Below are 24,429 nucleotides of genomic sequence, written 5' to 3'. Positions count from 1 at the left end.
CCTCATGTATGCATGTTTCCTTGTTGCTATCTCTTATGAACTGTCTCAACGTGCTTATTTACACACTTATGTGACCTTCAAGCATGCTTAATTAGTGCATGCATATGCTCAACATGTGTCGAGCTTGATCAATAGTCGATACCATATCATGTTCTAATATTATGTGAGGAGCTGTTTCGAAAGCTTTTAGATCTGAAGAGAATAACTTGAGGTATGTAGACCGGTTAGCTAGTGCATATGATGAAAATGTTCCGAGTTTGATATCATATCATGTTCTAATATTACGTGAAAGAACTATTTCTGTTAACAACTTTTAGACTTGAAAAAAATGTACAAAACAAGTTTTAAACTCGAGGTAGACCAGTTAAGTAGTAGTGCATATAAATGTATGATGAACATGTCTTGAGGTCGATATCATATCATGTTCTAATATTATGTGAGAGAACTATTTCAAACCTGGTCTGATGAATAGAATGTTTAATAGCTAGTGCCTATGATGAAAATGTTTTGAGCTTGATATCATATCATGTTCTAATTAATACTCCGTATTAAGTTAAAGAACTATTCTGGTCAAAAGCTTTTAGACCTGAAAAAAATGTATAAAACAAGTTTTAAACTCGAGGTAGACCGGTTAATTAGTGCATATGAATGTATGACGAACATGTCTTGAGGTCGATATCATATCCTGTTCTAATATTATGTGAGTGAATTATTTCAGACCTGGGCTGATGAATAGAATGTTTATTAATAAGTTTTAAAATCGAGGTATGTAGACTAACCGTTATCACGTTATGTATCTCCGGGCATTCATATGTTGTACTATACCATAGATTAATCGACATACGACATTTCAAGCTTGAAATTTGCTAAAGGTTATTATTACAATTTACAAATCCGTTGTCGTGCATGAAGAGAAGGACGATTGCTTCTGCTAACCCGTTAAAAACCCGTCACTAAGTAGGGTACAATTCCATAATTCATCCCAACATGTAACATGGTGCAAACATGCTCCGTTACGAGCAATAACCGTCAAAGATTTCTCAAAAAGTTTTGACAGATAAATAGTGAGTCATACTTAGGTCCACTCCAACTCCCAACAACGTTGCCAAACTTATATAAAGACAGCTACTCTTATTAACTTATCCTACAGTAACTTTCTTTTTACTGGATTTGATTATTGTCGGGCTAAGATTTGGTAACCAACACACTTTATTTTTTGCATGCAAATGCAATTTTCCAACCATGCTTTAAGTTGTCCTTCTATATTAGGGTATTTTTATGAATAAGTTTGGTATAATTATCAAGAATGTGACCAATTGACAAGCCTATTAGATAGCTACAAACTAAATTGTCTCATGTCTTCTTGTTGAATAATTGATGATAATGAAAATGAGATTAACAAATGATTACACATCGATCGACTTTTTCTAATACGTTTTTTACTTGCTATATTTAGCTCTGTTTCGGTCAATGAATTATGTTTACTTTATTTAGTACGGAAAGATCAATCTAAACGTAAATTATTGACTTGAACCAAGATCAGGTAATAATTAATTTTTGAGTAAATTAAAAATAACTCCCTTTTAAAATCCTGTTTTTTAAAATTACTCCCTTATATATTTTTTTCCTAAAATTACTCCCCTAAATTACACTTTTATCAAAAATTGCTTCAAAACTCCAATTTAGGTGACGTATTTCGTATGTTTTTCAACTTATTCTCTATTGCTATACCTTTGAAAGTATAAATTTGCTAAGTTACAAATGGTATAAGTTCAAAAATATACTGAATAAGTCACTTAAATTGGGGTTTTGAAGCAATTTTTGATAAAAGTGCATCTTAAGGGAGTAATTTTAAAAAACTGAATTTTAAAAGGGAGTTATTTTTAATTTACTCTTAATTTTTCTATGATCCACGTTGCCAAAAAAAAAAAAAAAATTCAAAAAATTTAGCTCATCACAAAATAGATTGATGAGCTAAAACTTTATTATGTGCATTTTAGTTACTCTAAAACAACCCATGTTGTTTACCTCTTAGATAAGAGAATAGTTCTAACACAATCAAACCCTTTTGTGGTTCATATGATATGTAAAGTTACTAGAATTGCAAACTTTTGCAAGAAATCAAACCTCGATATATAGAACTTTTACCTTTGAAATATCGCTTACTTGAATGTAAACTGTAAACAAATGACAAACGGAATAGTAATTTGAATCATAGAACCCCATAACATAAATGTTACAACTCATACTAAATGTTTTTCCGCAACAATGATATTACAATTTGGATGTAGTACTCCGTGAACTAGATAGTAAATAAACAAAAAAAATGGCCTAAAAAATGGTCTCAAATTTTCGACCACCCAAATTAAAAATATGGAACAAATTAAAATTAATAAATATTACTAAATACACTAAAAATGCTAATTTTTGAAATATGAAATAATGAATATTATTATTATTATTATTCATTATTATGTAGCAAAACTAGTTACAGGAAACGCGTCAGTTACCTTCTGAAAAATACCGACTGAATAAATATTCGAGTACTAATTTAAACATGGGATGAATAGACTTTAGAAAGAGCATGAAGCAAGTTAATTTGCAACCTCAAATGCAAAATGTAGTTAGCCGTTAAATCAAAAAGGCGGTCCGGATGAACCGTCTCTTGACCACCGGGAATTATCCTTTGTAGCTTCCTCACCTTCTTCTCCACCACACCTCTACGTCGTCCTTTAGACCGCCTTCTCCGTTGCATGAGTCGCTTCGCGGCCGATATTGGCTTTCTAATGTGGCTTCTAATTGAGTGTGACATTTTGGTTTTGAGGTTAGTGAAGAAGAAGTGTTAGTATTTGTGAATGAAGGAAATGGAGAGGAAATAGTGAGGTTTTATAAAAGGTGAGTAAGGTATATAGGAGAGTATGGGTTGTGCCATGTGATATGATAATGCGATGGTAACCCAAATTGTGGTCGTGGACTACTTGGTTTGGCTTAAATTAGGAAGGACATTGCACTTAAATTATATGCATTTTATATGGTTCACATACAAGATATATGTTGATATATCATTGAAGGTTAATACTCTTTTATTAGACGGTCTCAAAATAATTTTGTATTGGATTACTAAATTAGATTATAATAAAATGGAAAAGATCATACTAAGATATATGGAGTATATATAATAGAAACTAGTATAGCTCTCGCGCGAAAGTGCAGGTTTTTAGATAGGAATATGAAAGAAAAGGATAATACGAAGTAGTAACAATTATAAAACCTGATATTTAACTCAATTTGATATTTAATTGTAAAATTTATTATTATTAATGTTTTGTATTAATCGGTAGAAAAGGGAAAGTTCAGTATAATCCAGTTTTACATATAAGATAATGAAAACCCAATTACAGATATGATATAATAAAAGCTCAATTACAGATATAATATAAAGAAAACTCAATTATAGCCAAATTCATTTAGGCGGGAAAATTTGGAGATTTCTTATTTTTTTAGTATGAGAGGGGTGAGATGACACTAGCTGATACGCGTAATATTTTAAAAAAATTAATTGTTACTCGATATGTATATATAGAGAGTTTCCATTGTGCATGTGAGTGTCAATATTTTTGTAAGAATTGTAAAAATACTCAAACAAGATTTGTTCGATCAAAAAGCGTAGATCGAGTTCACAATTGTTATCTAATTATTCATGTAAAATTATGACTCTTAAAATGTTTTTTAAGTTTTTCGCATACATACAAGAAAATTTCATCCTATAAAAATCAATTGCGAATAATATTAAAAAGTATCAGAATAAGAGTTTGGCCATCGGTACTAATCTCAAATTGCCAAAAACATGGATTCGTTTAGATTTTAATTACTAACGAAGATGTAAATATGTAAGTACTCAGAATAATTGAAGTCTCGCTACAAACTTTATGAACTAGCCAAATAATTACGGTAAATCGACGTTGACATATTACATAAAAGGATCAAAAAGTCCCTTTTATGCATTCATCATCCCTATATATAATTAATTTGATATTAAATTAAACAATAACAAAATGTTTTTACTAAATTGTCGAATATTAAAATTTATAAAAAAAAAATATTAATGTAAGAAAATAAATAGAGAGTGGTCCCAACGTGAATGCATATCTGTCTCAGAAATTTCCAGGGAATCACGAGTGCATTAATTTAAATAAGGAAGAAGGCATGTGAAAAAATGATGATTTAAGGGAACAACTGCCGTGAATTCATATGTAAACATAACAAATGACATGCATGTGTTTGTACGTGGTACGTTATAAATTTATTACATGCATGCAAACACTATTAAATTTACTCCGTAAAATTTACTTGTGGTAATATACTAGGACTCTAGGTGTACGATAATGAATATATACATCCATTCAAATTTTATTCATCCTTAAATCTAGCTAGTATTTGTATACTTTGACCTTGTTTTTTTTTTTGTCTAAATGGAGTTAAGCTGAATTTAATTGAGCCGAATTGAACTGACCTGAACTAAGTTGGACTTAGTTGAACGTAGCTGAAACTGATCTGAATCGCGATTTGCTGAGATAAATAAAACTGAAATAAGCCGAGTTTAACTAAAGTGAACTGAATTGAGGTGAACTGAATGAACGTAAGAGTATACATTTATTTAGTTGCATGTGCAGTGGAGCAAAGCCAGGATCTGAACTTAGTGGTGGCGAAAAATTTTCAGCCAATACAAATCGGTAATAATAATATAAGTGAAATCGAACGCATTTCAATAAGTTTGAATAAAATCCAAAAAATTTCATTTTTCATGATGAGTATCTCAGCATCACCATTGACAATAAACAACTCCACAACCAATTTCAATCCTAATTAAAAGTCAATTTTAAAATTATTGATCACTTGTATAAGAGATGAAAACTCGTATACTGTAAGTCTGTAACTTGCTCCGTAGTAAATTTTCGTTACGTAAATTCGACTTTACTAAAGTACGAAAATTCAAACATGACTTTTTTGAGAAAACGAGCATATAAAAGCCATTCGTGGGGCAAATGTAATTTTAAATGAGTGGGGAAAAGGATAAACGGAATGCACGTGCGTTGTCGACTTGAATTGGGAGCGACCCAAATCAATTCCTAACCAAGATTTTATGTATTTTTGCTTGATCGGAGCAAAATTACGAGCCTAATTTACGTTTGGTCTCCCATCTTTTAGTCATTTATATCATATCTTGAAAAGATTGTCTCGAACATTATTCTTTTAACGATATTAAGTTTTTTATTGATTGTGTTTAATATTGAGTATGACTATCAGTAGAGAGATTCATGAGATATATGTATTATTGGAACTTGGAAGATCTAATAATCCCGAAGATCAGACCTATCAGTCGGTTCATATATCCAAACCATTCGTCATGAATTTAGGTAAGTTTCGTTCAACATCTATTGTTTATATATCGAATAATTAGTACTCTAGGAAGTATAGAGCCTTGTAATCAGATAAAATCTAACATACTCCGTATAATTGACACTCATGTAAGTATGTAACTATGTGTCATTGCATACAAGGTACTCCGTATAATGTTAATTTTTTATTATCACATAAGACATACCCAATATAATTAAGACGAGTTCTATATATACGTTTACATTCGTCCAATTAACATCCTTGTCAATATTTGGATTGTCAATAGCTTTCTTGCATGTAGGCCTAGATGGGAGTGAGTCACATTAAAGAACAAAAAAGACGTTACGCTAAAAAATACGTTTAAAAATGCACGGGTCCATTACAAGAGCATGCATATGGTCATATGGGGTATATGTAAACTTTCATGCAAGTAAATGTATAGGCTTGGTCAGTTGTTGGTCCACAATCTAGTGAGCCAAGGACACTCTTAAGAAGACCTAAAATCCCTCTAATAGCTCAATTTCAAAGAACGGACGTCAATTAACGTAGTTGATAAAATTATTTGAGGTGGTAGTTGTGATATGAATTCGAACTCTGTTAATATATCAAAATTACTCAAGTGGTTCCCTTTACTTCAAGAAAAAGCTCAATTTCGGAGTACTTAGTTGATTTTTCATGATCCATCAAATGACATTATACCTCGTTTATCTTCATTTTTACATTATCTCTTTGTATCGAATTATAATTTTAAGCAGTTTTTTTTATAACAAACGTAAATATGTTAATTTTGCATTATTTTTTTTTTAAAACTTGACTAAATATAATCAAGATGATTATTTATTTAACAAATTTGACTTGAAAAAATAAATAGATAATGTGAAATGAATAGAAAATTCAGTTCAATTCAGCTTCATTCAGTTCAGCTTAACTCTTTTTAACTAAGAAAAAACACTTTCGTTTATTATTGACACTCTCGTTTATCATTTTTCCCTTCAAGTACCATATATTTTTTTTTGTTCAAATAAATTTACTATGTCTGATCTCGCGAGTGAGAATCGAACTCACAACTTCATGATTAAGGTAAGATAGCTCTGACAAATTGAGCTAGTTCATACTCTATTACTCTTTATTAACAAGTGCCAACAGGAATACAGGATTTAACATGAATTAGTGAAGCAGGAGCACATTAGGGTTTTTAGTTACTCCGTATTAATTAGAATGGCTAGGGACCAAAATTTAGACAAAAATAATGTGCATGGACAACAAACCTTTTAATTATGGTGGGAACGGAATTCACATGGCATGCACATGATATCCTCCCTCTCCTTTTCTAGTCACCACTTACACTATCTTTCTTCCCTTGTTTGGCGGGTCTAAGTTTCCGGTATAACGATTATACAATAAAACAATGTAAAATCACCCATAAAGCATAATAATGATTTTACACAAAATGTAATAAGGAGTGAAAGTTAATAAAGTCTTTACACAAAACATACAAATAGGGATTGGAAGTTATTTTTAGTAACGTTATTGAAGTAAAATGTCGGTTGAATTTACAATAATACTGGTGTAAAACATAAAACAGTTTTACACAAGAATTTAAAATTAACAATTTTTCTTTTAACATTGTATATTCACTATATAATTAAATGATTTACATATTATCTATATTATTATTAAAAAAAAAATCAAACAGAAATACTTGAATTTCAAGTGAATGCGCTATATAATAATAGTTTAATGGGTATTTTTAATGTCCATTAGTTATGCAACATATAATTGTCTATCTATAAAACTATTAATTGAGCTTCAATTATTGGTCATTCCAACCAAAAGTTTAAACTAACTGAGTAACTGTTTCCAATTAATAGTCACTACGTTCATACTTTCATATTTTCCATCGTATGTTAGACCGGTGGGCCAAGTTTCACGTTGGCCCGTTTTGCTACAAAATCCACCACTGTCCAGACAAGCTCACCCTCCGGGTCGTTCTCGCTTCTCATCATCGCCGGCGAAGACTCATCCCGACCTTAGTCACTTTATCCAGAAGCCCATTTCAGAGCCCACTTAGCTAGAATCGGGTACAACCCAGTCCAAGTTGATCTTAGCTAGTGAAGGCCAGACTCTGGATCGATTGGGCTTGTATGTTACATAGACTACGTAAAACTTGAAGTCTTTTGGGCCAGAAGCTTTGTTTTAACAAACAATAGATTAAAAGCCCAACAGGAAGACGAACGAGAGGCAATTAAATTTTTAATTTTTAGTTACTTTTCTTTTTATACGTCTAATAACGTAAGATTGTCTTATAATCACATTATCAGAAACCGTATTTTAATCACTTTGGAAGAATTTCTACATCTTTTAATTTTTAGTAACTCTTATGTTTTGATCGTTAGGTCAGTCTAGTGGCACCTTTTGATCGTCTTAGGTTTACGTTGTGAATTAGAATTACCTAATTCAATTAAATCTAAGTCATAATCCTCGAGGATATTTATTAACCTCCTTCTGATTCAAATTGAATGGGGTATTATCGATAAAAGATAATGAACTCCTTAGTGTAAAACATTATAGTAAGCGTATAAGCAAAACTATTTTTCAATAGGATTACTAAAATGAAATGCTAGTTTGTTTTCTAATCACACACATGTGTAGGACGGTTTACATTTTAAGTGATTTATATATAGATGCTCTTTGAAAATAGAAAAATAATTTTTCCATTAATAAAATGGAATAAATTAGCTCCTTTATTACATGAGACAATCAAAAGCGTCATACAAAAAAATTGAATTTTCTTAAAACAACTTATAATATAAAACATCGGGAATAGTAGATAGGGGTATTGCTAATAACCATTACTTATGCGACATATTAAATGAGCTTCAACTATTGATAATTTAAACCAAAAGTTTAAACTAATTGTATCCTATTAAAAGTGACTACGTAAAAACTTTTTTATTTTCCATCATATGTTAGATAAAGCACGATCATTGGGTCAAATCTCACAGTGGCCCAATTGTGTTACAAACTCTACCGCCGTCCTCCCTCGCCATCATCTCTCCGGACAAGGTCACCCTCCGAGTCGTTCTCGCTTCTCATCATCACCGACGAAGACTCACCCGAACCTTAGTCATTTTATCCAGAAGCCCATTTTTGTAAAAAAAATGAGCCCACTTAGCTAGAATCGAGTTCAAACCAGTCCAAGTTGGTCTTAGCTATGGAAGCCCAAACTCTTGATGGATTGGGCTTGTATGTTACATAGACAACCTAAAACTTGAAGCCTAGTGGGCTAGAACCTTTGTTGTAATAAACAATAGGTTATTATTAGCCCAAGAAGAAAATGAACGGTGGCAATTATACATAGGCGTTTGCAAAATTCGGTCCAAACCGGTTCGATCCGGAAAAATGGAGGAAAAATGGTCTGGTTCGATCCGGACTGAAACCGGGTCTAAAAAGAGGAAAGTACTCATACATCCACGCTTGCAACAACGACAAGCAAGCACAAATAGTCTTCACAGTAGCACGTGAAGAAACACCCAATTGTCGGTACATGTAGGCTAGTGTACCAGCACCCCAATCATAAGATGCTATACTGTCGGTATCTGCCACCAAGGGAAACAACTAAGGACGTATCATATCGTCTGATTTGTCGATGAAAAGTGTCGACCCCAAAACCACGGCTATAAACCCCTGAGTATGCTCATCATCATTACCGACCCTCGCCACCTAACACATCAAGTCTACCAAAATACCTCCACTCTTAGCGATAACAAAGGTAAGTCTAGTAAATATGTAAGCGGCCGCACGAGCCCCTGCATCGTAAGATTGTTATTATTGTTATTATTATTATTATTATTATTATTATTATTATTATTATTATTATTATTATTATTATTATTATTATTATTATTATTATATATTTTTTTTTATAGAAGGATGCGCGCAGCTTTTATTAAAAGAAAAATAAAAGTTTACATGAAATTGGTGGGGAGCCGAGAGACAATCTGGGCTCCCACACCCTTATTATTAATATTATTAACATTATTATTATTATTATTATTATTATTATTATTATTATTATTATTATTATTATTATTATTATTATTATTATTATTATTATTATTATTATTATTATTATTATTATTATTATTATTATTATTATTATTATTATTATTATTATTATGGATGCGCGCAGCTTTCGTAGATAGAGAAATAAAAGTTTACATGAAATTGGTGGGGAACTGAGAGACAATCTAGGCCTCCACCCCCTTAGCAACAACAAAGTTAAGTTTAGTAAAAATATAAGCGGCCACCCAAGCCGCCGCATCCTGAGATACCAAGAATTTCTGGATCCACTTGAGTAAGGCAACAACATTCGAACCCAGCTCTCCAAGCGAAGATAAAGAGAAAGGAGGGTGATAACACCATTTTAACCCCCATATTTTGATGTCCCGGACCCATTTTTGTCATAATAAATCAAGCATTATGAACTCATTTAGTTAGTACTCCTAGCGTAGGACATGTTTTGAGCATTTTTCTCGTACTTATGAACCCTTTTTGTAGGTATCGTGCTCTAAAATATAAGAAGAACGGGACTTGGAGCGGAATTTACTTGAAGAAAGGAAACAACAATGAAGAATCGCAACCGAGGGAGTAAACTTGACCCGTCCGGGCATAACCTTACGGCCTTACCCGACCGGGTATAACTTTACCCGGCCGGGTATCTCTCACCCGTTTCACGTTTTTCAGCGTTTTTGGCCCATTTTTGCATTATACCCGACCGGGCATAATTTGACCCGTCCGGGTACGATTAACTCCCTCGGCTGCAGTTTTCGTTTCCTTCTTGTATTCTCACCTAACTTTTTGTACTTAATATAAATACTTAATTTCCCAGAAAATTAGGGATCTAATCCTAGTTTGAGAAGAAATTTGTAAGGTTAAGAGAGGAAAACTCAAATCCTTTGTAACTTGTCAATCATTCTTCATCAATCAAAGATTATTATTATTGTGCTTACCTTGTTCTTCATTATTATTCATACTTCCATAGTTGGTATTGCTTCTTTCCTTTTTCTCTTTTCTCCTTTGTTCTTCAATTGTTTTCTATAGTTGTTGTTTGATTTCTTTTTGCTAGAATTTGTTGAGACTTATTGTTTGTTGATAGTTTAGTCAAAATCTATCTCTCTTGTTTGTTGTCCATGCTTTTGATTGGAGTTGTTCATATAAAGCTTGAGACTTTGATAGATTCGATAAAGCTTTGGTCTTTTTGAGTTAATTCATCTACTCTTAGCGTTATTAGTTGATTTCCATCTTCTCTTATCACCTTTGAATGCTCTATCATAAAATTCATAATATCTCCATGTTTATTGTTAAAGTATCCTCCTTTATTGCTTGTCTTGCTAAATTAACCTTGATTAGTGAGTAGTACTCTTGCTACGATGCGATTGGGCACTTACATGAGTGATTAGCATGTTTGATTCCATTTAAATAGTCATTAAGGGGAAATTGGTGGGGTTTATCTTAGGATTTATTTTGTTAATGTTGTAATTTGGGAATTTGGTTGATTGATGACCATTGTCCACCAAGGGGAATTGGTTAGGTCCTAAGTTGACCCCCTATTTACATCCTTTGCCTATTTGGGTTGAATCCGGGAGGAAGAGCCTAAAGAGGGTGCCTTTGAGAACCGGTTTGACCTTCACCTTTGGGAAAAGGGTTGGGAAGGCCGGGAATTTATCGTATACTTAATGACTCCTAGCATAAATCGACTACCTTGGGGATGGCGCGTGTTCCTAGGGTCATAGAGTGTTGTTTAGGAGATTCCGAGTCATGAGCCCGGGAGGGAGTTGAGTCGGTAGGTCTAGTGTCCTATTGTGAGCCCGAGAGGGAGTCAATAGGCGAATTAGAGGCGTTTTCCCCCGCCTTGTGTACCCAAGATGACTTAGGGCATCAACAATAGAGGTTTGTCAACAAAGGTTTGTGTACTTTTTAGAGGTTTGTTGACAAACCTCTCTATTGTTGGAGATGGGGTTTGAGGTTCATCCATAGGAATGGTTACACATTTGTATACGGGTTTGTTGATTGACATGGCAAGTGGTCCCCTAAAAGTTAGTATATTTTTATTCTCCAACAACATATATATGAGGGGGAAAAAATGGGTAATTTTATGTGGGTCCTATGATATGAACCTTGAAAAGGTTTGTCTATTGTTGTATATGGGTTTGTTATTGAAGAGGTTTGTTAAATTGATGATGTGTCATGTGACAAACCTCTTTAGAGGTTCATCTATTGTGGATGCCCTTATTGCCGGAATTAACATGATAATCATGAATGTTTGTAGCCTAATCGTGCCCTAGTCCTTCCATATCTTGAGTAACACATCTTTCCATTTAGTTTTCTCTTTGAATTTAGTTGTTGCTTATTTAGTTTAATTTTACTTGTCATTTAGTGTAGCCTACTTAGTCTATTTACCAATCAATCCTTTTTCTTTGACTTAGCTAAACTTAAGAATAACAACAATTAGTAGTCTCCCAAACTCCTCGTGTTCGACGACCCTTACTAGTGCAACGCATCGTTCACTTGCGAGGTTTAACTTGAACCATCAGAAGGAAACCATAACCAGCTGAACATTGATAGAACGCAGACTTTTATTGAGATCAAACAAATTGTTTACGAGAAATTAGTGGGCGGTCAAGATAGAACATTGATAAAAAAAACATAGTCTAAAACACAAGGTAAGATAATAACATTATTCAGCTTTATATATATATTGATTTCTTCATACATTATACTACGATTACATTACGATAAAAATAATGAGAGGAGTGATAATTTTATTTTAAAAATAATAATGTATGTATATGTATCGAATAATTAATTTCAAATGTTTTACATCCATTTTTAAAAACAATACTTTGTATATAGCTTTTCTGAACTGAATTTATAGGATCTGAACTCAACTGAACTTATAGGATCTGAACTAAACTGAACTGAACTTATAGGACCTGAATTGAACTAACTTTTATGATCTGAACTGAACTTATAGGATCTGAATTGAACTGAACTGAACTTATAGGATCTGAATTGAACTGAACTTATAGGATCTGAACTAAACTGAACTTAAAAGATCTGAACTGAACTTATAGGATCTGAACTGAACTGAATTTATAGAATATGAAGTGAACTTAAATTAAGTGACTTTAAGTCCAAAAGAATAAGACCAACCCTTCAATTATCTTTCTCGTTTCTCTAATTTTAATACGGAAATTTCCCATGGTACCCCTTAAATATTTCCCATTGAGGGTACTAGTAAGAAAATCGAAATCTTGTAAAGTACCAATGAAAAAAACCCATTTTTAATTTACCCGGCACATACTCGTGACGGATATCACAAATGAAAACTTGTGTTCGGGCTTTTATGTGAGTTGGGCTTTTATGACACACTCCTCACATAAAGTCACAACACAACACAACCCACACCACACCCTTTGCTGACACATAATCTCACACGCATTCACACGCATCAATCACCACCAAATCAAATCAAATCAAAACTCAACAATCAACAATGGCGATAAATCCTCAGGTTATGTTGGAGGCGGCAAAGCGAGGCGCTTCTTTCTTTCTGGACGTCCTCACAGTGGCCATTCAAACTCGCGTTACGGAATACGTATCTTCAATCGGAAAAGAAGATGAAGCGGCTAAGCTTCGCCTGAGACTCAATGAAGCAAAGCTGAAGTTGATTGAAACTAAGACCAAGGCCTTGGAAGAAAGTCTGAAGAAGAAGAAGCAGTTTCCACAGGTGGAGGAAAGCACAGTTGGTTTAGACTTGTCTCTTTCAGACTTTCAGTTGAAGGTGAATGTCATCCTGCCGTCCTGATTATCATGTTCTTCTTGGCCGGGTATTTTATGTGCTCGAGAAATTCATCTCAATCTTAAGCTAGGTATATTTCTTGATTAACTTGTGTTATTTACGATTTTGTGTTGGAAGTAATTGTAATATAGATGTAAGATTGAGTTTTTATTGCGATTTTTAATTGATTTTAGGTCTTTTGATTATGTATATTTAGGTATTTGAAGTTCATTATCTATAAAATTATATTAAAAGGGTAACCTTAAAAGGCCACGTAGACAAATCCGGCAAAGAAAAAGCCACGTAAACAAAGCACATAGGCAAAGAAAAAGCCACGCGTGCATTACGAATGCCACATCTATAAACCTACATAATCTATACTATATAGTTAAAAGGCAACTTAATACATTTAATTTTTTGCCATGTAGTATTATCATAATTAAATTCTATTAATTTATGTTGTTAATATTAAGGCTACTTTAATAAATTTATTAAAATTCATTATAATGTGAAGTAATATTTTTTGTGTGTGTGGAAACCATAAGATCATGATTTAAATTACAAAAATAAATTAAGAATTTAGTCTCATCATTTAAATCATTCAATTTTTTCATCTAACTCCTCCTTAACCATAAATATAGTAGCTAAAAGGTCTTATATAGTAAATAAAAAATGTAATAATTTGGATTATAAAGCTACTAATATCTACAAATTTATAAATATAATTAAAAGGAAAACCAAAATATCTATCATCATCAATATGTCATATTTTAACTATATAGTTAAAATGCAACTTAATACATTTAGTTTTTTTGCCATGTAGGATTATCATAATTAAATTTATTAATTTATATTGTTAATATTAAGGCTAATTTAATAAATTTATTAAAACTCATTATAAGGTTTAGTAATATTTATTTTTGTGTGGAAACCATAAGATCATGATTTAAATTATAAAAAATAAATTAAGAATTTACTTTCATCATTTAAATCATTCAATTTGTTCATCTAACTCCTCCTTAATCATAAAGATAGTAGCTAAAAGGTCTGATATGTAGTAAATAAAAAATCTAATAATTTGGATTATAAAGCTACTAATATCTACAAATTTATAAATATAATTAAAAGGAAAACCAAAATATCTATCATCATCAATATGTCATATTTTAATTACATATACAAGATAACTTTTTAAACGACTTTCATACAAAATGGAGTTTGTAAGAAAAAAAATTAATAATAATAATAATAATTACAATAATAACAATAATAGCAATAACAAAAACAACAACAACAACAACAATAATAATAATAATAATAATAATAATAATAATAATAATAATAATAATAATAATAATAATAAAATAATAATAATAATAATAACAATAATAACAATAATAACAAATAATAATAATAACAACAATAATAACAACAACAATAATAATAACAACAACAACAACAACAACAACAACAACAACAATAATAATAATAATAATAATAATAATAATAACAATAATAATAATAATAACAATAATAATAATAATAATAATAATAACCTTTTACATACCATTTCTCATTTTCCCATATTTATGTTTATATTAAACTTCATAATAATGAAAAATGGATGCTCAAAAGTCATGAACTTGATCTTTATTTATACATATATTAAATTTGATAATAATGAAAAAATAATTTTTAATAGCCATAAAACGCATCCTCAATTGTTTATATATTTTTTATGGATGGCAAAATTTGTAAACAAAAAATTTCTTATCTCTATCGTTAGTAGAATGGTATGTGCCACCGATATAATTAACTAATTTTTTTTATTTTTTTATTGGAAGTTTCATTGGGTTATGAAGTGTTCATCACATTTTCAATTTCGCATATGCGTTTGTTTTGTTCTCATTTAGGTGCTATCAAGATTATTTATTGTGTTAAGCTCTTTCAAGGTAAATATACTTATATCTCTACGATTTGATTACCATTTCCTCTTTTTTTCATTACTTAAGGTGAAACTAAGTTAATAACGATAATATTGTATAAAACAAATTTCACTATTATTGTGTTACTTTTTTTTAATAGGTATGATTTATTGAAGAAGGAAGATTATAAGGAGAAGTGAAATACTAAGATTGCTTAAACAACTATATTTTACATACTAACTAAAGATTGGTGACATCAACATGGAATCGTGGATGATTAATAATTTTTTGAGCAATTATTATATATATTTTGAAATATATGGCTAAAAGGTGGAAAATTTGAGGGGATGACATAACATTTTTTGTATAATATTGTTTAATAGGTGAAGTTTTCGGCAATAATGATCCAATTGTTGTTCAAGTTGTTGTTGCTTTAAAATTTTTAGTTCCGCAATTTATTATATTATTAGCTTCAATTTTATGGGGGTATGAAATGTTAGTTTTGACATAACATTTCTAATTGTCTGTTTTATGTTATTTTCAGAATTGTTCATGAAATTTTGATATCTAATTTGTGAGGGTGCTCTATCTTTGGGGATCTTTGTTTGATTATATAGTTTTGTTTAATTTGATTACATGAATACTTATATTATTAATTCATTTTAGCTTGCATTGAGTTACTTTAGTTTTAAATTTTAATTTCTGATAAACTGTTGTATAAAAGACTAATTGAATTTATACAACCCTTAAAACATGAAAACCGTAAATTGAATTGATTGTAGTATGTTATTGTATTAAATCACTAAAGTATTACACTAGAAACAGAACAACCCGTACTAGTTATTATTATTAAATTGAATTGAACTGTGTTGTGTTGATTTTTGAGATGCCGAATATTTCCTCTCAATGTTAAGCTAGGTAAATGTTTCTTGTTTTCGGTTTCTTGTTTAATTAGTATGATTTACGATTTTGTGTTGTTTGCGATTTTTATTTATCGTTCTTCTCTATGGCTGCTATTTCGGCGTCCATAGCTTTTTGGCACTTTTCTTCTTTTACAGCATCTTTAAAGCTTGTGGGATCACAATTTGAAAATAATGCAAAATGAGTCACACTGGATCCTCCTCTTGGTTAATGTCACTTACATCATAATCTTGCATCCACGCCGGCTTCTTACGAGCACATTGAGAGCGAGATTCTGTTGCATCATAATCTTGCATCCACGCCGGCTTCTTACGAGCACATCGAGGATTGTACAACTTATACGCCTTCTAACACCAAGAAATATGCATTTCTCACTCTTATCGTCTAATTTCTTCCTTTTTACATCTTGAATACGTGCATATGCAATGCAACCAAATATTTTGAAATGATCAACAGTAGGTCGTCTTCCGCTCCATGCTTCTTCGGGAGTCATATTCTGAACATAAAAAGTAGGGCTTCTGTTTAGAACATGAATGCTCCAGTTTACGGCTTCTGGCCAGAATGTCTTCAGGACATGAATCATATGATTCGTTTAACAGTCCGTCTCATTGAAGACGGTTAATACGATTCAATACATTTCTTATGTATCCATAGGTGCTATATTGGATTTGAATCAGATTTCGGATCAATATATATTGATTTTTATTGACTGCCTCCATTTTGTTGTTACTAGCAAATACCACTCTTTTTTGTTTTCTATCTTCCAAATAATTCCCCCACTTGCAGTGTCCATTTGCATTTGTGAGAGGAACGCTATCCGTCTTCAGTTTGTGACGGATATTAACCGTCTTCAATGAGACGGACTGTTCGTTTATACTATTTGGTCTCCAACTATTGATTCCAACATACTTTAATTTGGTACAGTCTGAGTCTATTTGTGGATTTTCTTTTCGTTGGATCCATCACTTTTTTATGATTGACATACTACTATACTAGCTAGGGTGACCAAAAATAATGGTCCCATTTTTTAAATCTAGTGGATTAGTGGTCACGATTTATATGATAATTCTCTAGCCTCCTTAAAGGGTTATTGCTTTATATAAGCCTATTTTTTCAATTTTGTGTAGGGTGGTATTAGTCTATTCAACAAGTCTTTAATCTCTAATAATAAAAACGTGACGATTTAAAACTTAGATCATATATATGTGTGAAATATAATACATCAGATTCGTGGATTGTAATTAAAGATGAGAAATTGTTCACACTATGAAGAAAGTTTCATCCTTTATCAGAAATAACTCGCTCATTTATCAAGGGAGCGATTGGTTGAAATTTTATAAAATGAGACTCGATTGTGCAAGAACTTTCCTATATGAAGACATTCTTTTTCGTTCATATTTCCAACGATTTTAATAGATTAACAAAGAAGTTATACATAGTCGAAACTCGAAATATAACAGTTTTCTCTATAGAGAAATTACATAAAAATGATCAAGTTTTAGAAATCTATCTTACTAATGCAATTATTATTACAATTACTAGATTTACTACAAAGTTATTAAATCATGAAGTGACTAATACACTCCAAATTTATGCTTTTTTACATACATCACACACTCATTAATCAACAATAATCTAATTAAACCATAATTAATTAATAATCTCATAAATTAGCTAATTAAAATCCAGCACTATGCCTATTAGTAGCTAAATTAAGATCATGATGATGATAACCAAAATGTTGTTGATATGAAGACATTGAATTATTATTACTACATTCTCCCACCACAACATTTTGTTCTTCTTGTTGTTCTTCTTCATCCAACTCTTCCTTAGCCACCACCTTTTGAGACCCACCAGAGGACCCCACATACTGATGTGCTTCCGGGCTGCAAAACCCGGGAATACCGTGTTGGGCCGGGCCAGGCCCGACCGAGGGGAGCTTGGATAGCAAGGCCTCAAGGCTACTCATGGAGGGAGTGATCATCCTCACCATGTTGGGCTGGTGTTGGGCCGGGTCGTACCCATATGGGTCGATAAATTGGGCCGATGTTGGACCCATTGGCCCAATGGGCCCAATGCCATTTTGATAGGCCCACATTTCGGGTGAGATCATGTCCATGGGCCTAGGGAATGCTGTAGAAGATGGATGTGGTAAAAGCACTCCTGGAATACTTTCAATGTAGGCAAACTTTTTTCGGAGTAAAACGACGTAGCTTAGGTCCTCCACCACCTTGTTTACTGCTCCTAGTTGTACTACGCCTTCTCTAACTGCTATCAATGCTATAGTCTACATATGTTTATACAATAACAATATTAGCCAAGACATTTCTTTTAGTTATGGTTACCCTATTCAATTTTTGTCCATTATGATCTGCTTTTTCATAGAGCCAAGGACAACGTCAAAGATAAAATGTATTCTGTCACTGATTATGTGAGAGCAGTATTTTAATAACTTAACTCTTTATAGAAGTATTTTGAGTTACAGAATACATTCTGGTGTGACATTATAACCATCCGTTATGATAATCTGAGATAGTCTTTTTATATTTTCGTTAACAAATAAAAGGTCAGATGTACTTCATATATGACATGTATGTACATAGTCTTAGACTTTTAGTCGAAAATTATTGAGATATATAACTGGTTTGTCGTTTATACTCGTATTTGATCTCAATCTTAACAACCAGGCTAATAGAAATTACGGAGTATTTTTTTTCCTTATCGAGACTAATTGAAATTACCATATTAGCCATGAAAACTTTCATTTATGTATTGATGTACAAGTGGGTTTTGTATGGTCTAAAGAATGCATCAAAAATGTGTTTGAAAATTACTAAAACATAGCTATAGTTAAAGTAGTATAGAGGCAGGATATGATGTACTTAGAGGGCAGTAAAATGTCAGCTTTGTGTGATTTTGAATATCTATATACGTTTATATGTAGGGACATGACCACTGTTCTTTAGATTGACAACTTAATACGATTATACCTTAATGCCCGACTGAAATTGTGCTTCCCATGTCCTAGGTTGCTGCCAAAAAAAAAACGTCTTTATAAATATATAAAAATCTCACAACTTACGACTTACGTCCAGCTGTCCTGGTGAATATTCACCGTTTACCTTTTTTATAAAGGGAAAAATAATGTAAACGTAAAATATTCATCAGAACAAAAGGAGTAAGGGTTTTATTACAAGGTAATTAAAGTTGCAATAATAATAATAATAATAATAATAATAATTGTTATACCGCATCAGCTGAATTATGCCATGCTGATAAAAAGTTGATCTCTTGATTCTCAACTGGTTCTTTGTAAATCCATTTGTGACTATGATCTGCTGCAACTTTTCCAATCAAACTGCTTGCCCACAAAACAAAACACAATATTAATACGGATTTATTTAAATAAATAACATGAACTACGGTTTTTCTAATCCGTGACCTTCAGCTAGGGCACCCGTTATTAGAAAACCTATATAAGGAAAAATTCACAAGATTTTTTCAAGATTTTAATATATGTTCTAAGGGCAGACGTTATAAAGACCGTTTTGACAAAGGTATTCAAGAAGATTCGAAGTAGTGCATACCCTTCACCATAGTTGTAAATTTCATGAGACATCTTGAAGAAGAGTTCAGGCTGAAGAGACTGAAAGTAGCCTTCACAGTTACCATAGTTAGCTGAAGATGATGCCGATGATGCCGGATATTCACCACCGGCGTTCATCTCAGCCGTTGATGATGATGCCGCGAAATTGCAAAACCCATCTTCCCATACTAATATCCTGATCATAATACATATACACATAATAATAATCATATGAACATGACATTTAATTATGTACTATAATAAAGTACCATATAGTATATGATAACTATTGATAACAATAATAATAAGATGAAGAGAAGTAAAAGTGAAAGAGATATATCATGTATAGAGTGTACCAGTTTCTTCTGTTCCCTCTAGACCTATCATATGCTCCTCCATGAGTGTCCCATCTAAAACAATAATTTAATTTAATTTAATCAAATAAAGATGATCATTATTTAACTAATCTAATATACAAATTAATTAAAATAATCATGTATAGTATATATCTTCATTTTTTGTTGTTTTAATGAATACTTGGGATCGAGTAAGATGAATAGATATATGTAGCAAAACCGTCAATGATTTAGAGTCTAACATAATCAGATACGAGTATATTAGATTAAACTCTTGCTAAATATGGATTATCACAAATTCCTGGTTAAGACCATCCTAAGTTAAGACAACACTCACAATAAGTGGATTATAATAGCCGAGAGGTCTTAACTTCATGACGGTCTTAAGCAACACATACTAATGGATTATTTTTCATACAAGTGATTTGAGGTTGACTAGTGACATGAATCGTCATCATTTAAAATTGTTAATGATTTGAGGTCTACTAACATGACCAGATACGGATATATATATTAGATTAAACTTGTGCTAAATATGGATTATTATCACAATCCTAAGTTATCACAATCGAGGTCTTAACTTCATGACGGTCTTAAGCAAGACAAACCGACAGATTATATATTATTGAAAGAGAAAGGAAGCTCACTTGGGAGGAGGGTAGTTTCTAGGAAGGATCCTCCAAAAGACAGCATAAACCCATTGAGAGTTATCTTGGCAACATAAGCTTCTTAAGGTGTATTGTAGAAGATGAGTTACGGCAAATGGGTTTAGATGTTCTTCCATTTTATTTTTTAACTTACTTTTTCTCTATACTTTTTGGTGTATTTGTGTAAGGATGCATATAGGTGTAGTTGATTTTTGATATCATGCTATCATCCTTTATATAAGGGTTGCTCAACGTCAAAATCTTGCATTTATACCCCTTGGATTCACTAGTGGGGCCATAAATGTGAGAATGATTCACGATCTTTATAAAGAAAATTAAAAAATAATGTTAAATTTTTTGCTGAAATATGAAAAAAAAAACCGTATTTTGTATTAACCGACATTATATTTATTTAAAAACTATATTATTACCTTTTAAATCTATCATCTTTTCAGTCAGTGTTAAAACGTCAGTATCTAACTATTCTCATTCATGTACACACTACCGTTAAGCTTAAACTATATAGCGAAAAATTAAAAAACATGGTTATGATGTATCTTACCTCAATGAATAGCAAACACAATGTACTATTTGTTTTAAAAAACATGCTTAAACCATTAATTGTTATAACCAAATTGAAGTACAATTTGTTTTTTCTTGATACCCTCTCATAGTCTCATTGATGGTCTTGTTCTAATAGTTGTTTCAATTTGAACACAAATGGTTGAATGAAAAGTTGTATTTCATTGAATAAATTACTTGTAATATTACCAATGAGCAACATGGTTCTTGAGTTACGTACGTATGTCAACTAGTAACTTAAAGTCTTGTCTTTATTTAATGTGAGGTGCAAATAGATGTTCATGCATGTATATTTTTACCTTTATTACATAAAAATCACCATTATAATATAGGTGCTAATGATTTATCTTAACTTTGCTTAAAATAATCGTCACAAAAAATATACAGAGTAGTAAGTAAAGACACCAAAAGACACGTTATTGTCGTCGAGACGCTTAGAAGAGATGATCATTTTCTTTTATACAATTAGTTAATTAATCCTTGACAAGGCCTTTTGGTTATATATATCAATGTTTAATAATAGAGATATTATTTTACCATGAACATTTAGATCAACTGAATATGGCTTATTCGTTCTACTCTAATCAGAGGTCTTGGGTTAAAACCCTAGGATAGATGTAACAATGTTATATCTCATAAGAGAGTTTTACACCCCTAATACTGATTCTATCCAATTCGAATCTGAATAAAACCAAATGGTAATAGAGATAGTTTTGAATTTCGATCAACTCATACTTACCATCTTTATAACTTTATCGGTTAAACTAGTTCTGATCCTTATTCAAGTGGATGTAAATGGGTCTTGGTCTTTTATATATGTGTCAACTTTCCATTCAAAAAAGCTACATACTCAAAGATTGTGCAGGGTTGTTTGTTGTTTGCCTTTTATCTTTTCCTTATCCCAATCATGAACTATCAACAAACAATGGTATTGAAAGACCAAACCTCAAAATTCTACATAACATGATCATGATGACGAAGAAGATCCTCATCTTTTCAATTCAGTACTACTAGTCTACTACTATTTCTCTCCATACCTCGTGCAATTGTCTCCTTCCCTATTCTCATTTCTCTGACATTTTATATCATGATATGGTTGCATTTGTCAATGAATTCAATACGTATTCTTGTAAATTAATGATTAATTTAGAAATTCATAAAATAATATAGAATACTAAAAATATTATTAAGTATATTTTGATTATCTCTTAATCTTAAAAGCAAATGCAAACAACTAACTTGTGTTCATAGGGCTATGCATGCATGATATATAAATAGTGAAGTGTATATTTGTCGATATCAGCTAGCTTAGTTTACCATATCACTAAGATATTAATGACATGTGTAGCTTTATTATTTAGTGTTAAATGAGGCGCAAAATCAGTAAAATATAAGAGAAATTTGAATCCCTGACCTATTATAGGTCGATTTGTCCTAACAACTAGGTTAAGACTCTAGTTCAGCTCGTAGCTTCATTTAATTTAATTCAGCTCATCTTTTCATAAATGAATTCTTACTTTAGGTCTATTCATTTCAGAACAACTTCAGTTTGGTTTACTGATAAGTTCCGTTATCGGGCATAAAGGAGAGAGAGTCCGACTTATAAGTCCAAGGAGGTTCCATCCCAAAACCAATTGGCAATCGGTGGAGTAACTCCTTGGTTTATTTGATAGACAACTCTCTCCTCTTTTTCCAATGTGGGATACTCACATGTGCCTTTATCATGGGTGAGCTGTATCTTGACAAGAATTGTGTACAAACTCTCGATTTTGTACCACATTAAACAATAAAGAGGATCCTAAATCACCAAACGGTTAGCTAGCTTAGGTAGGTTACTAACTAACTAATTTATTTATTTATTTATTATTATATGTTGATTTGGTTAAGAGAAAGAAGTTAATTTGTACTTTGAAGCTGCTGTTCATAAATTAGGTCAAGTGGTAGGAAGATAGGAAGGATGATGATAAGAAAAGGCAATAATGAACAATGATTGAAGATTTGGTACAGACATTAGTTTATGTCTCTTTTATCATGCCACCGTCTTAATTATATTAATTGTACCATTGTACCAAACAATGCTATTTTACAATTTAACTTAACTTGAAAGATTATAGTAACTTTACAAATTACCAAAATACATCAAAATAGTTAACTAAACTATTTGTAGGTATTGTGTTGTGGACTTGTGGAACAAGTCCATGCAATTTTCGACGCAAATTTCATAATACTCATAAGCACACGTAAAATAAAATGTTTTTTTTTTGGTATTAAGAGAGGCACAATAGCGATTTTAATGCTAACGAGGTTCGAACCGGAACATGAGTACTACCTACTTTGTCAATTAACCTAATTGACATCTGCGGGTGAAATAAAATGTAAGACTGTTAACATCGGTTGCATTGTGTGACAAAAGCCAATGCGAAATGTAGTGTGAAAAAAGGTATTTGAATCGGTTTTATAATTATTGTATAATCATAAAGTCTTTGTTAGCCGTAAAATGAATAGAGTAATAGTGTATATAATTAATTATTGTATATGTAAAATTACAGTGAACAAAACTGTGGAGACACAAGCATATGGCATAGTTAATAAAGCTTCCATATTGCTATATTAAAATTTGTGGTTCAACAATGATATACTATATGTTATGCTGTAGTAGTGCAGTCTTTTTGCAGAAGGGTATGTATACTTGGCGTAAACTCCATTATATATAATCCAAGCAATCACCAAGTATCCCAAAACTTGTAGGACAATATAATTACTTCTTTAAATTAATTAAAATTAAATTTCTTTTTATCATCGATCACTAGTACCCTGACAACAAATGGGCCATTATTTGGTTTAGGATTACCATACATCTAAGTCTAATGGGTCCATGCCACCTTCACAAAAGTTGTGCATTGATTGTGATTGTTAAATACATCTCCATTAATAATTACGGCCAAATTCTCATTTAAAACGGCAATATCCAATATAAAGATAAAATAAATCCAAATAAGTATTACTCGGTATATAATAAACATAGTTGTATCATCAAATGGTAACGTTTGGATCTATTTTACCATTAAAATGGATACTATCGTCTTAGACAAAATTAGGTGTAATAATTCATCTTGCTAGCTTCACCCCTAACTATTAAGTACGGAGTACTTAGTACGTATATTTA

At 31.7% G+C, this 24,429-nt stretch overlaps 2 protein-coding genes across 2 annotated transcripts; both read right to left on the bottom strand.

Moving 5' to 3' along the window:
- Positions 1 to 2,225: 2,225 nt before the first annotated feature.
- Positions 2,226 to 2,993, bottom strand: LOC141632538 (transcription factor PAR2-like). The gene has a single exon (XM_074445082.1). The coding sequence runs from the start codon at positions 2,810 to 2,812 to the stop codon at positions 2,552 to 2,554; it is 261 nt and encodes an 86-aa protein (XP_074301183.1). The 5' UTR covers positions 2,813 to 2,993; the 3' UTR covers positions 2,226 to 2,551.
- A 14,587-nt stretch (positions 2,994 to 17,580) lies between these two features.
- Positions 17,581 to 20,920, bottom strand: LOC141644254 (protein RICE SALT SENSITIVE 3). Its single transcript, XM_074453734.1, has 6 exons — positions 20,682 to 20,920; positions 20,035 to 20,088; positions 19,680 to 19,874; positions 19,342 to 19,450; positions 19,083 to 19,124; positions 17,581 to 18,379 (listed from the first exon to the last, which is right to left on the bottom strand). The coding sequence occupies exons 1-6, from the start codon at positions 20,816 to 20,818 to the stop codon at positions 17,768 to 17,770; spliced, it is 1,149 nt and encodes a 382-aa protein (XP_074309835.1). The 5' UTR covers positions 20,819 to 20,920; the 3' UTR covers positions 17,581 to 17,767.
- Positions 20,921 to 24,429: the final 3,509 nt, after the last annotated feature.

This window comes from Silene latifolia, chromosome 2, assembly GCF_048544455.1.
Source record: "Silene latifolia isolate original U9 population chromosome 2, ASM4854445v1, whole genome shotgun sequence".
NCBI lineage: Eukaryota > Viridiplantae > Streptophyta > Magnoliopsida > Caryophyllales > Caryophyllaceae > Silene > Silene latifolia.
This window is presented reverse-complemented; position numbering and strand designations above follow the sequence as displayed.

Excerpts from the sequence above, each read along its gene's own strand:
- LOC141632538 (XM_074445082.1), bottom strand. The coding sequence starts at position 2,812 with ATGTCACACTCAATTAGAAGCCACATTAGAAAGCCAATATCGGCCGCG.
- LOC141644254 (XM_074453734.1), bottom strand. The coding sequence starts at position 20,818 with ATGGAAGAACATCTAAACCCATTTGCCGTAACTCATCTTCTACAATAC. Across the intron at positions 20,089-20,681 it reads AGAAACTACCCTCCTCCCAA|ATGGGACACTCATGGAGGAG; the intron begins GTGAGCTTCCTT and ends TTATTGTTTTAG. Across the intron at positions 19,125-19,341 it reads GGCATAATTCAGCTGATGCG|CAACCTAGGACATGGGAAGC; the intron begins GTATAACAATTA and ends TTTTTTTGGCAG.